Genomic DNA, 13,769 nt, shown 5'->3' with positions numbered 1-13,769 from the left:
CCTGAACTTTAGGAACTGTATAAAGGCAATGTTCATTTTGACTTTCTTTCCCTAGCAGTAAATTTTAAACTTCTCAAATAGATCAAAGGTCAACATGAGGAAAGTGTCCTGATTTTAGTTCACTACTCCTTGATTACTAGTCATATAACTCAAAACCAATGCTTTTTTTAAAAAAAAACAGTCTTTAGATAAGAGCGCTTGCATTGCTTTATTGCGTGTATTAGTTAATCAATTTCTAATTAAAGATGCAGGTTTCCATTCTGGGGTGAAATGTTGAACAGCACCTCTTCTCAATCTGGGAGGGAAAAAGGTTAACTCAGTGAATTTAGCATTTTTTGTTCATGGCAGTAGCAAAACATTGGTGCAAATGCTCTACCACATTCTCTTGCAGAAAGGTACAGTCATACCTCTGGTTGTGTTTGCTGTAGGTTGCGTTCGTCACAGGATACGAACGCACCAAACCCGGAAGTACCGGAATGGGTTACTTCCGGGTTCGGCACTTCAGGTTGTGCTCTTTTCATGTTGCGAACGGGCCTCCGGAACGGATCCCATTCGCAACCAGAGGTACCCCTGTATAGGGACTCTAACTCAGTGCATTCTAATGTGACAGCAACTCAAACAATCTCAGCCAGAGGTTGTTCCCAGCCCTACAAACCAAGTTCTTTTAACTAGAGAAATCAGTGGTTTGAGCATCCGAACTATAACCAGCAAAGCATGTGCTCCGTGGCCTTCTTTGCAGCAAGAAATTGGAAACTACAGTTTGAAGTAGGTTTCCAATTTTGGCTTTGAGGCCGTGTGCGAACAATGTTTTGCTGATTCAGGTGTCACAGCAAACTGACTGGTGCTGAACCAGAACCTTGAAAGAGCAGCACCATGCAAGAGCAGAGTGAGGGCACCATGACTCTGCAACTCATTTCTGATCCTCTTAAGGAGGTGGCTGACCCGTAGCACCCCCACCCTCAGTTGTATGTTTGCTTTCATCACATATGCATTAAAAACAATCTCTGCAGCAATCTACAATCAAACATGGTCATGACAAACATAATGGATCTCAGCTCCACCTCACTACAGAAACAAAACAGCATATTCACTGGATGATGATGAAGTGGTAAAACAGAGGACTATCTTATTTATAGCAGAAGTTCCACAAATGGGGTACAGTAGCAGAGAATGCCCTGTCTTGGGTCATCAGAAGCGGGACCTCCTCAACAGATCTTTAACCCCAAGGGTAGTAGATATAGAGAGAGGTGTATTCTGGGACCAGACTATAGACCTATAGACAGCCAGTATGGCAAATACATGTGGGATGAAAATGAGATTATGGGGGAGCAGAGAAGAGCAAATTCTGGAGGCTTTTGTTGACATGCAAGGGCTGCTTGGAGAGAGGCAGAGATTTAGTAAGCCCTTGCTGATGTTAGTCTCCCCAACTTCAGAATTATTTCCTTTGTGCAAGTGATTCACAATCCTGTCTGCCATGACAGACAGCAGGGATTCTATTAACTCTTATTTTTTAAAGTACAATCAGTTGTGCACAAGTGGAAGGGGGCCAGGAGAAAGAATTACAATTACAGTAGTTTGGTGCTCCCTGTTTCCAGCTGAAACATTGCAACCAGTGCCAACCAGAAGGGGCACACAGGTAGGGAGAGAGACCTGATTTCCACAGATGTCATAGTCCTGCCACCCAAATGGGAACTCTCAAATGGGAACAGGAAGCGAAGGCAGTGTATCTTCCTAACCTCTTCTGAACTATATGTAGCAAATAGGAAATTAAGGCTACAGCCATGCCTGGGAGTAAGTCCCATTGGATTTAGTAGGTCTTACTTCTGAGTAGACACAGAATCACACTTTTTATAGCTTTTCAAAATAAATTAATTCATACATTTTGGTGATTCTTACAAATAACTTCTTCACGCAGCTCATCATGCAGTGTTGGCCACTGGCTAACACACACTTTTGAAGGTGTAGGATTTGAGACCAAAACCCCTTTCCACAACGCCAGCTTACTCAAGTGGTAGCCTGCCTCTAAACTGGATGTTACATATAGCTATCAACTGAGATATCTATCTTTCTCCAGGTTCAGAGGCAGTCTGTCTCTGAATAGGCTGATGGAGACTAACAGGAAAAGCATTATTGGCCTCAAACTCTGCTTGTGAGCTTCATTATGCACCTGGTTTCCATTGGGGGAAATCCAGGGATGCTGGATTAGATGGAGGTTTGGAATGGTTCAGCACGTCTGCTCTTCTATGAAAAGTCTTTTCATATAATCTGATCCCTAGCCCATTTTAAAGAAAAGATTGTTCTTTTCTGTCTAGTTTCTTGAATCAAGTTTTTGCTTTTTTGTTAGCCTGTGAATACAACCCAGTGCTTCAAGAATCTTAACAAATCCCACTGTTCTGACGCATGAAGGTTTTTATCCTGTAATACTATACAACAGACAGGAAAATGATGCATTTTAGCATCTCTACAGCCTAAAGGAATTTCTAGAGCCGCTTACAAAGATCAGTAATAAACCAGACAGTTAGGTCTCACTTTGAAGGAGAAATTTTAAATCGTGTAGTTAATGGGAAGGTGGAAGGTAGAGTAATTTTTTGTTTGGAGGTCCTGAGAATGTGAAGGATGAAAACAAAGAGGTGGAGAACAGGAAAAGGCAGGAGGAGGATACTGTGCTCTAGCAACCCTAGAAATAGTTCCCCTCTAACCTGGCCTACCATTACTTATGTCTCTTGCACAGGCTCTGCAGTAATGATCATTATCATCATCATCATTTATATAGCCTTAATGAATACAAGTGAAACATTAATGTGTACCACTATCTACATTTGTGCTCCTCCACCCCCACCCAACCCATGCTTTTAGTCAGGCTATGAGCCTGAAATTTGTCCTTCACCTCCAACTACTAAATTAAAGGAAATGGATGTTTATGTATAATTTTGGTGCAGCTAAACTGTTACTGTCTACACCGAAGCTGGGAATGCATCAAGTCTGTAGGAGCCACACGGTGTTTTAATAGATGCCTTAACCCTGTTCACATTTTACTTACAGGTGGGACATAATTGTGATGGCTGCAGAACAGGACCATGCTTTTAGCCCTGCCTGCCCCTGACATACATCTGTATGTGAATAACATAAGAAAATAGGCATTATAATCATGAAATTCCAAGCTCAGAATTGTTGTCCTACACAAAAATCCACTCCTAGTGACCCTGTCCCCCTCCTCCCCTTGGCTTTTCCTAATTTCATTAGGGAGATGAATTTGGTTGTTCCCATTGTCAAACTGTAGATCTACCAGCAGAGCCCAACCTACCTTCTCCGCTCCCCACCCCAACCTGGTCTGCACTGTCAGGAGCTTCCAGGGTTTCTTAGACGACCCAAGCTGGAGATGCCAGGGAATGAACTGTGGACATTCTGCCTGCAAGTCATGTGGTCTACCCTCACCCTTCCAAATGTAAAATTCTCCTTAGCAGAAAGCTGCTGCCGCTGCACACTTTTACAAATATTTTACCTGCCATATTTTTAATTCTGACCTGGCTTTCTGCCTTGTACTGATGCAACTGTCAGCTCTCATCGCATCCGCGCTATATATGGAGAGTACATGTAAGGCAGATTTAAACCACATGGCTTCCCCAAGAGAACCTTGGGAACTGTAGTTTGTTAAGGGTATTGGGAATTGTAAGTCCACAGTCCTCCAGATTCTTTGGGGGAAATCATGCGCTTTAAATTTGCATGGAATGTGCTTTAAATGTCTATTGTGTTTGTGACCTATGTTATTGGAAACTGCTCCCAAAAGTATGTCTTCTTTATGCCCATCTTTGTAGGTCACATCTATTCATGGTTTAATTTCTCGATAGGACCGAATTACACACACACACCCTTTATAGGCTATGCTATCTTTAACTACTTGGTCAGCTCATGAAGATGAGAACTGTAACTATTGCAAAACTGTTTTAAGTATAACAAGGCATCTGCATTATGAGGCCCACCAGGCTAGAATGACACCAGCAAGCCATCAGCAGCTCTTGGGCTCCTTGTGACTTAAGCTGGCCTCATCTGCTGCCAACGAAGTTGCATTTGACCCATGTTTGTAGGAACTGATGTACTGTTTCCTAATCACTGCAATTTTACAACACCAGCACTTTGACAAACCCCAGATCATCCCCGAATTTATTTAAGTCTACTATCTCCCTCTCCCTGTTTGGCTATTCTCATACACCCTCATACTCTGAGTAATTGGCCCTCAACACCACGAAATGCGTCCTTTTAAACAATACACTAGACAACATCCAATGTCATGTGAGGAGTAGGGGTGGGAAGGGATGGGTAAGGCCTGTGTCAGAACTGGACATCGGTTCCACAAGCAGGCTGACACTCTTGGTTGTCACCCTTAATAGAGAGCAGCACTTCTAAAGCATCAAAAGCAAAGGCAAACCGGGTAAGATTTTCAGAAGTAACAAAGACAGCATTTCATGGATTGTTGAAAAAAGAACGGAACTGATCTGCATGTCTCTGCAAATCTCTAGAAAACCCGCAACCTATTCCATACTTTCAGTTCAACAACAAAAACCAGAACAAAATTACTTTTATCTTTCACATGCAATAGCAGCTGGAAAATAATTCTTGAGTGGCGTTCAACTAAGTTTTACTCAGACTTATTCAAATAAATGGGCCCAATTTAGTGATGTTCATTAATTTCAAAGGATCTACTCTGAGTAAAACTTAGTTGAATGCCACCCTCTATTTTAAAGATAGCTCTTCATTAATTCTGCAGTGTAGAAAACTTGCAGCAATTATTCTGTGGACCTTCATCAAATTTCTAACCCAAACTTAGTCTCCAATAATGAACAATGCACATGAAGGAAAAAGAAAGCAAATGACAACAGATTCAGCGAGGGGGCTCACAAGCTTCAAACCCATTTCTCAGAAACTGGCCAAATGCACATTCCAAAGGAAATCAGCAATATCCCTTCAGTCATTTGTTGAGTATTTTTTAAACGTTCTATGAACAACACTTGATTTGCTACTGCATCTCTGAAAAAGGGACACTCACCAAACCAATTAAGATGTGAATAGCATCAGCACCCTCATACAGCTCAGAGCACCACTGTGTGTCCTTGGAAACAGGGTCCCATGCAAATAACTGGGCAGGGAACAGATGCGCACAACACAGTGCTCCATGTGCCATTACCCTCTCTACGCACTAAGCCACTCTCTCCATGAACTACAAGTTCCATAGTCCCTGGCCATGCTTGCTGAGGCTGGTGGGAGTTGTAGTTCAGCAACGCCTGGAGGGCCAAAGGTTTCTTTACACCTGCATCAAGTCCTTTTCTGAATACTAAAGTCCTACCAATGTATTGCGGGGCAAGGTGGAGGGTATTCCATTTCCAAACTTTTAACTTTTCTGCCAAACAGTCAAAGAACAGAATTTAAGTTTCATAAAAAAAACAGAAGCCAGGCACAAACTTTTGCATCAGAGCCATCACCTGGGAATACATTCCATTGAAATCAGTAGGATTTGAGTTCCAAGTTGAAAGCTTATGGTCATTGCCAACTGAGGTGTCTGCAGAGAATTCCAACATTATTTTAGTGTCCCATTTTCAGCAGCTCACAACCCTTAAAAAACAAACTACTTGTCTACTATTTATTTTTCACCATATGAAAATGGTACAGCTTCTTCTCTAGAGGGAAATGCATAAAATAAATGTGGGGTTAGCCCCCCCCCAAGTTTGCAACCTTGGAACAAAACTTTCTGATCACAGAATGGCTGCAGCATATCAGAAATGTAGCCCACTACAGAATACATCTCTACAACCAACCAACCAACCAACCAACCAACCATAAAAAATATAAACAAAGTGAACTGATGTACTTACCCGTTTGCTATTCTGTCCTGCGCATAGAGGCAGTAGTAAATGTGATTTCTCCTGCTATACCATAGCTGCCTGCAAAGGGTGCTTTATCCCCAGCTCCTGAGCCCTTCTTCCCATTCATCACATCTTCCAGTGGTATGGCAACTGAAAGAAAAACTGGAGTTGGAGGCCTGCCGCTATCCTGTGCGGAGTTAAAATTGGGATTGGCCATTTTCGGATCTGCTGCCCTGGCAACTGGTACAGGTATCGTAGCGAACCTCCTCACAGTCCCGCCAGTATCCTGCTGTGCAAGGACAGCATGGCCAGGGATGGGTTTCCAGTCCTGTTTATTCTGAACAGAAGAGCCCACTAAAATGAAAGGTGGTGCATTTCCCTTCTTCCCTTCTTCCATCATCACATAAGTTGGAGAGGACACTTGTGGTGGTTGGCCTTGTTGTAGCATCTGCGGCTGTAGATACTGCGGCTGGTCCTTACCACTAGATATGAATAGGGTTGCCTGGGGAACAGGAGCACCAGTTCCAACAGGTGGAAGGGGTGGTGGAGGTGGTGGTGACTTGCGACCTTGTTGATGCATATCAGTTAGACAATAGAGAGTCCACACATTAGAATATGGTGGTGGTTGTCCTGGTTCGCTTGTTGCCATGGCTATAAAATAAAAATTTAAAGAAAATTTGCTGGCATGAAAGACCATCTAGTAGGATGTATGAACTGCAGTCACATTGCATAGCCTTACCCACAACTTTATGCCACAAAGAAAGGATGTTACAGAGAGGAGAGAATCCCTGAAGGCAAAAGGGAGGACCTTGGCATGGCTGAAATGGAGAACAGCAGAAGAACCGGTTCTCATAATTTTTGAAATAAATCCAAAGTATCAGATTCACAACTTGGGGGGGGGGGCAATTTTTGTCATTAGGTACTTCTGTTGGTTGTAAGGATACTGTTTTCATATGGGTGACCCAAAGATCAAGGGTTGAAAGTGTCTCCTCGACCACAAGTCCTGTCCAGCCATGCCAACCCTTTGTGTTCCTCTAACCCCTGTCCCCTTTGGCATTCTCTCTTCTTTCTGTAAGATGCTTCCAGACCTTACCTACCTACACCTCTCTAATGGGAAGTGATTCTAGGGAATAGTGTGCCATCGCAGGGCACACCAAGGCCACGGGAAAGGTGCTAGGAGAGCTTCTCCAGCTCGAGAACAGGAGTGGGCTACACACTTCTCACGGAGGGAGAGCAGAGAACGAGAGGAAACGGTGTCACCATGGGAAGCCAATCCTCCAGCTGCAGCAAGATCTGCAGTTCTCAGCAAGAAGCGATTAGTCCCCTCTCTGTCAACAATCTGGAGAAGACGAGACCTAATGGGACAGCCCAGGCAACCACCACCATTTATTTTAAATGCAAAAACCTAAGCAGTGCCATGGCTGAGCATTTGAATACTTGTTCATTTTTTTAAAAACCTGAAGCCACAGTCACCCACATCACTTTCTGTTAACTGCTGTGAGCATGTGTGCAATTTTGATTCAAGATGCATAGTCTATTGTGAGAGGGGCTAATCATGGTTTAAAGAAGGGCCAAAAGGCATTGGCCTAACTCCCCGCTGAGTGTCATCCTGCTCCTGCCCAGTCTGCTTGCAGGAAATGATACAAGACTTGAGCAGAAAATTGGGGCAGCTGGCACTCATCCAAGGTACATTTTGGGGCCTACTCACAATCAACCATGCACCTGGAAAAAAGAGAGGCAGAAATTCCAGACATGCACATTCCAGTTAGGTGCTGTGGGCTCTGTAACTCCCTAAAAGCAAAAGTGACCAATCACTTATCTCAACATTGCACTGCCATAGATAGTTGCATTTAAATAATTAAAGCTCCAGTCCTCAAGGCACTGTACCAGCACAAGGCTTTTGGGGTCACAACCACACCATTCATTTAAAGCACATGGCTTCCCCCACAAAGTCCTGGGAATTGTAGTTTAAGGGTGCTGGGGGCTCTGTGAGAGGTAAACTGCAGTTCCCAGTATGCTTTGTGGGGGGGAGTCATGTGCTTTCAATGTACAGCGTGGGTGTGACCTCAGTCTCAGCTGAGCTATGGGCACAAGTGCATTTGAGGAGATGCAGCCATCTGTTGATTGTGGAGCAATAATATCACTACAACATGGAATAGGCAGCTTTCAGAAATATCTTGACTTTCTTACCTGACATAATAAAACCTGGATCAGCTGAACTCAGTTCCTCTGCAGTATCCATCCTGTCAGGGTCACATTCTGCATCATCTGCAGATGGATCTAGAATACTAGCAAACTGACCTGCATTCTGCGAAGCCATCAGCGGATTAAAGAGACATGCTACAGTGTCTACGAAAGGAATTACTATCTGCTGTGGAAACTGCTCTACATACGGTGGTGGTTGGGGCTCTCCACCAGCATTGGGATCATCATCACACATGGGGGTGAGCTGTATGTCTGATGTGAGCTCAATTTCACTTGAACAAGATTCAGCCTGCAATGGGTCTTTATCAGGAGGAGGAGGTGGTGGTGGCGGCGGGGGTGGCTGTTCTTCCAGCAAGGGGTCTGAGGAATCTGGATCTGCTACGTCAGCAGGTGGCTGCTCAGCCTGACTGCCTGAGGTAACTACATCCCCAGGAGCGGAGGTGTGACTCTGAGTGGCGGACCCAGCCCTGAGAGAGTGTACAGAAGCTGCAGGGGCAGCAGGCTCTGCTTCTGCTTCTGCTTCTGCAGGGGCAGCAGGCTCTGCTTCTGCTTCTGCAGGGGCAGCAGGCTCTGGTTCCGCGGGGGCAGGCTCTGGTTCCGCGGGGGCAGGCTCTGGTTCTGCGGGGGCAGGTTCTGGTTCTGCAGGGGCAGGTTCTGGTTCTGCGGGGGCAGGCGCTTCCTCTTCTGCGGGGGCAGGCGCTACTTCCGATGGGGCAGGGGCAGGTTCCGGTGCGGGTGGCGGGGCCTCTGTGACTGAAGCAACAAGATTCTCTACACTTTGGGATGAGGTAGGGAGCGTCTGCACTGAGACTGCCACGTCCTTCAGTTCAGCTTCGGAAGAAACAGGTTCAACTTTACCTAGCATCTGGGATGCCAGCTGGGCTGGATCGGCCGGGACGTAGGCGAGCCCAGCTCCCTTTTCGTCCCCAGCCCTGTCTGCAAAATCATCCACGGTCGATGGGTACTGGGTTGTCTTGGTGCACTGTTCACGGCGTGGTTCTTCACTTATCTGGTCCTCTTCTGTGTCTGTCGATTTCTCCTTCCGTTTCGGTTCGTCACTCATCGGAGCCGTCGTGTCCGCCTCTGGCCTATACGCATCTCCCACGTCAGCCCTTTTGCGGGGCACCTGCGTTGCTCCTGCTGTCCCTTCTGCCCATCCTTCCACTGCAGGATGAACAGGAAGCAAGGTTAAACAGCTTTCTCCTTAAAGCGCTCTCTCTCTCTCTCTCTCTCTCTCTCTCTCTCTAAGCCACCTACTTGCAGTTGCTTAAAACCACCAACTTCCAAGTCCAGTTTGAAAAGCTTAACACTTATTTATTAATTGCTGGGAGACTCAATGAATGGTTAACATGGAACTTGTGAAACGTTGAAGTTCAACTGTCAAATAGTGTCCACTTGTCATTTCAAGGCTGCACAATAGGAGCCGGTTTTCAGTAATTCCCCAAAGACTGTCTTTTAAAAATACTATCGTTTTATACTTTAAATGCTGAACAGGAAATGCCATAATGACCTAAACAACATTAATCCCTTTCCATAAAACCACTTATTTCCTTTGGAGAGGGGTTACAGCTCAGTGACAGAGCAAGTATTTTTTAAAACCTCTCCCCGTAATAGTTAGCTCATGATCTGTGATTTTTATTTTTTAATGTGGTTTCAATTGTACAGATGTAATGGTTGCAAACCGCTTTGCTATTTTTTATTTAATTCTCATATGCAGGTATTTTTTTAATGAACAAATACATATACAAGGTCCGCTATTTGCTCCCCACTGCTGCCAGGCAGGACTGGGAAAAACCTCTATTCAAAACCCTGGGAAGTTGCTGTTAGTCAAGTATCAACAATACTGAGATAGGCAGCTGTGTTCTTTATGGAAGGTGTCTGCTGAGCACCACTTTCTATAAACCCCAGGTTCCTACAAATCATTAAGTGGGTCCTTTCTACTTCAAACAATTTATCTGCTTCTGGACCATTACCAAATAGTGGTCATGGGCCTTATGGACCTGACCTGAAGGCCGAATAACCCTAAATAGCCACTATGAGGAGGCTGCCCCCCTGTGGCCACATGTCCATTTGGCAAGTTGCATGTGCACTATTCTCTCCTTGTTTTCCTCTCACATTCACTCAGCAGCCTGATTTAGAAAGCAGGGGATACCTTTTCGTTGTTGCTATTGATTGTTAAACAACTGGGCACCAGAATCCTCATGGATCTGCTGTGAATCACTCATGAGATCTACCTTCCGGCCACCTCTGCCTTACAACATAAATCAGGCACATATTTGGGGACAGGGTATTTTGTGACTGCATGAATCAACTTCCCCAACCTGCAGCTACTTATTTGTTGCACATTTTCCACAAAAATACAAGTCAACTTTCTACCAGGGATGAGGAAGCTGTGGGCCCTTCCGATGCTGCTGGGCTAGAACTCCCACCATCCTTGACTGATGGCCATGCTGACTGAGGCTGGTGGGAGTTGTAACCTCTGGAAGGCCACAAGTTCCACCATCTCTGAATCTAAGCCTAGCAGCTGCTGACTCAAAGTGTCTCTTCAAATCGCCATTTAACAGGGGATCTCTCCAAATCCAATTTAGCTCCCTCAGTTATACTGTAACCCCTTTTTGAGGGACAGAATAACACATTGCAGTAGTTCTGTGATCCTGTTTACAGGGGCAAAACTGGGCTTTATTTCACCCAGGTCAAAGACCCACCCACCCAACCACGTGCACACAGAGAGGCTGGAAGCCTCAATAGCGCCCCTCTGAAGGCTTCACCCAGGGCAAAAAACCTGGCTAGGTCCAACCCCACCCCCACAGCAATGGCTCTGCTGTGTAGCATATTTTAAAAGGCATGAGATTCCAGGACTCAGGCTATTATATAAGTGGAAGACTGATGTGACAGAAAAGGGGTTTCTATTGCTACAATTGATAACAACAACTGTTCCTACTACTACTAATGATATGGTTCAATATTCTCTAAACACAGAGATATCAAGTCTTCTTAACCCAAAATGATGTTTCCAATAGAAAAACTGCATTTAGAAAGAAATACAGTTTGCATAGTGCCTGTCAATATGTATATTCTATATATATATTCTATATACTGTCTAATGTTTATCCATACATATAATTCCTACTGATTTAAAAACATATGCGCTAAAACACAAGACTGCTGATTTCCCCCCAATACAAGGAAGGACAATCTTTATTGCAATTAAAAGGTTAACAATGTTTTGCTCCATTTGACACATTTCGTATTTAATTCAGTAACATTTAAGAAAAGAGGGTTTCTTACTGTATTTAATTTTCCTGGTGCCATTTTCCAGGGTGAAAAGCACCCTTCCCAAGCTGCATTTTCTTGTATGGGGTGAGTTTCAGTTGGAAAATGGGATGAGGAGAGCCCCCTTTCCCCCATGCCAAGCTTCCACTTCAAATCGCACCCTCCAGTGGCTGCACTGTATTTCTTTTAAAAAGAGGGAGGGAGGGCAGGAATGATCCACACCATAATGTGCATTCAATGCACACTTAAAGCAGACTGCTTTCCCCAAAGAATTTCAGGAACTGTAGTCCCCCCAACCTACAATTCCCAGTACCCTTAACAAACTACCACTCGCAGGATTCTTGGGGGGAAGTCATGTGCTTTAACTGTTGGCTGTACTTTAAATGTGTGGCATGCATCTGCCTGTGCTAGTTCTTGTCCCAAGAGCTATTGCTTTTCTGCTAATGTCTTACCTCTAGTCATATGAAACTCTCTCACCAGGTCTTTAATGTCTAAATTAGGGTGGTCTGGAAATAAAAGGTGGGAAAAGCCAATTAATTTTAATTCAGGATATCAAATTTTACAAAGGCTTAAGGGGGTGGTTCGCTGACAATTTACAAATTGGAGCCATTGCGGCAGTACTGTTAGTCCAAAATGTCACTGAATTGCTCTATAAACTAGTATTTAACTTAAAAAAGAAAGAAGCAAAGCAAACCTTCTCGGAAAAGTATCAGTTCCCTGAAATACACAGCAGCAAATTCAGTAATGTTAGAGGGACTGGCTTTCAGAACTGCTCTGCTCACTCCCTCAAGTAGAGTCTTGAGGCCATAAGGAACCACCATCCTGGGCTTTGTGGTATGCATTTTTGCCACTTGAAGACAATACTGCAATTTCACAACTGTAAGGAAAGGAAACTGGATGAAAAGAGAAACTGATGTTTTCTACAATCTACACAACCACTTTCTACCCATAACCCCCACATGAAAGGTATCACTCAGTGATTTTTCAGGGCCTCTAGTGGACAGTAATGAGGAAGTTTAGCATGTGTAAACCTCTTATGGGAATTTTTGGAGGGGAAGCCATGTTAGGCTGCAATCCACACCTCCCTCCTTGCCCAGTTCACACTGCTAACTACTTGCACCCCAAAGGGTAGCTGTAGAATGATGTCATTTTGTGTATTTATATTCTGCCTATTAGGGTAAACCATCCCAAGGCAGCTAACAAAAATCAATACAAGATAGCATTTCAAGAGGTGTTAGACTTCTGCAGCAAAAACAACAGAAGTTGCTTCCAAACCATTTACTGAGCATTCCTATTGATTTGTTTGCACAAAGTTTGTGGGAAGGGTTACACACCTCACTTTCCAAGGTATTTCCCCATCACTCTCCAAATCACAAAAAGCACCACCTGAATTTGCAGGTATGCACTTGAATCACACCTGTAAATAGCAACAGGTGGAAAATGTCCAGAGACTCTTATGATGCCTTACAGATTAACAAATTTAATATGGTGCATGGAGTTACAGAATACATACAGGATTTTTTTGGGGGGTGGGGGTGTAAAAAGTGAGGTCAGCAAGGGAAATAAAATGCAGAAAGTATTAATTATGCACATTCTCAAAACAGTTAAGTACATCCTTATCACCACACCTGTATTGTATTTCCAGCTATATTTCTACTCAAACCTAAATGTGTGTGTATCTACGCATGCATACACACACACGGGGGGGGGGGAGGGATAGAGACATATGCATCTGATGAAGTGGACAAACTGGTCCACGAAGTTTATGCCATAATAACGTTTGTTAGTGTTTAAGACACAAATCGTTGTTATGCTGCAGAGGAATGTGCTGGGAGTCTTTCCCGCGGGGAGGGTAACCACAACTGAAATAAACCATCCAGCCGTAGTAGGGCACCGCTCCAGAGACCTCGGGCCCGGACTCCGACGCCCTTCCCTGCACGCCCCCCGCCCGGCTTCGCGGCCCTGCACGCAGGAAGCCGCCCCTCGCTCGGCTCCTTGTTTGTTTCCCCATCCAACCCGCTCGCTCTCCTCATCAGCCGCAAGGGGGCTCCCTCGCTCAGCTAAATCGCCACTGGCTCGAAAGCGGCCCGACCTTTCTTTAAAAAAATACTTCGCTAGTCGGCTGCGCCAAAGCTCCCGCCTCGCCCCTTGCCGGAGCCTCCTCTGGAGCGGCGAAGGAGACCGGCGGACCTTTTATATCGAGAAGCTCCTGGTGGGCGGGGCTAGAGCGCACGCATTTGTGAGGTCACAAAGGCCGAGTTAGACCAGCGCTAAGGAAAGGGCGGGGAGGCCGGGCCTGATGTTCACCAGGCCTACTATATATATACGCGCGATTCCCCTCAGCGCGGCCAACCTGGGATGAGCGCGCGGCCCACTGAAACAGGCGCGAAGGGGGTTAGGGCGTCAGGAGTCCAGCTGCAGTTATTACATGGC

The 13,769-nt window shown here is 44.9% G+C and overlaps 1 protein-coding gene across 4 annotated transcripts; it reads right to left on the bottom strand.

The window, feature by feature from the left end:
- Window positions 1–189: 189 nt before the first annotated feature.
- CABYR (calcium binding tyrosine phosphorylation regulated) lies at window positions 190–13,540 on the bottom strand. 4 transcript variants are annotated; one of them, XM_033155048.1, is made up of 6 exons: window positions 13,447–13,540; window positions 12,031–12,213; window positions 11,789–11,842; window positions 8,049–9,227; window positions 5,868–6,008; window positions 190–295 (listed from the first exon to the last, which is right to left on the bottom strand). In XM_033155048.1, exons 2-5 carry the CDS (start codon window positions 12,176–12,178, stop codon window positions 5,875–5,877), a joined length of 1,515 nt encoding a protein of 504 aa, XP_033010939.1. In that variant the 5' UTR covers window positions 12,179–12,213; window positions 13,447–13,540; the 3' UTR covers window positions 190–295; window positions 5,868–5,874. The 4 variants fall into 4 exon arrangements, with proteins under 4 accessions (XP_033010939.1, XP_033010938.1, XP_033010941.1 ...); XM_033155047.1 differs by having other exon boundaries at window positions 13,429–13,533; XM_033155050.1 differs by having other exon boundaries at window positions 5,868–6,509; window positions 8,922–9,227; window positions 13,429–13,533.
- Between the last annotated feature and the right edge of the window lie 229 nt (window positions 13,541–13,769).

The sequence above is a fragment of the Lacerta agilis genome, chromosome 7 (genome assembly GCF_009819535.1).
Source record: "Lacerta agilis isolate rLacAgi1 chromosome 7, rLacAgi1.pri, whole genome shotgun sequence".
NCBI lineage: Eukaryota > Metazoa > Chordata > Lepidosauria > Squamata > Lacertidae > Lacerta > Lacerta agilis.
This window is presented reverse-complemented; position numbering and strand designations above follow the sequence as displayed.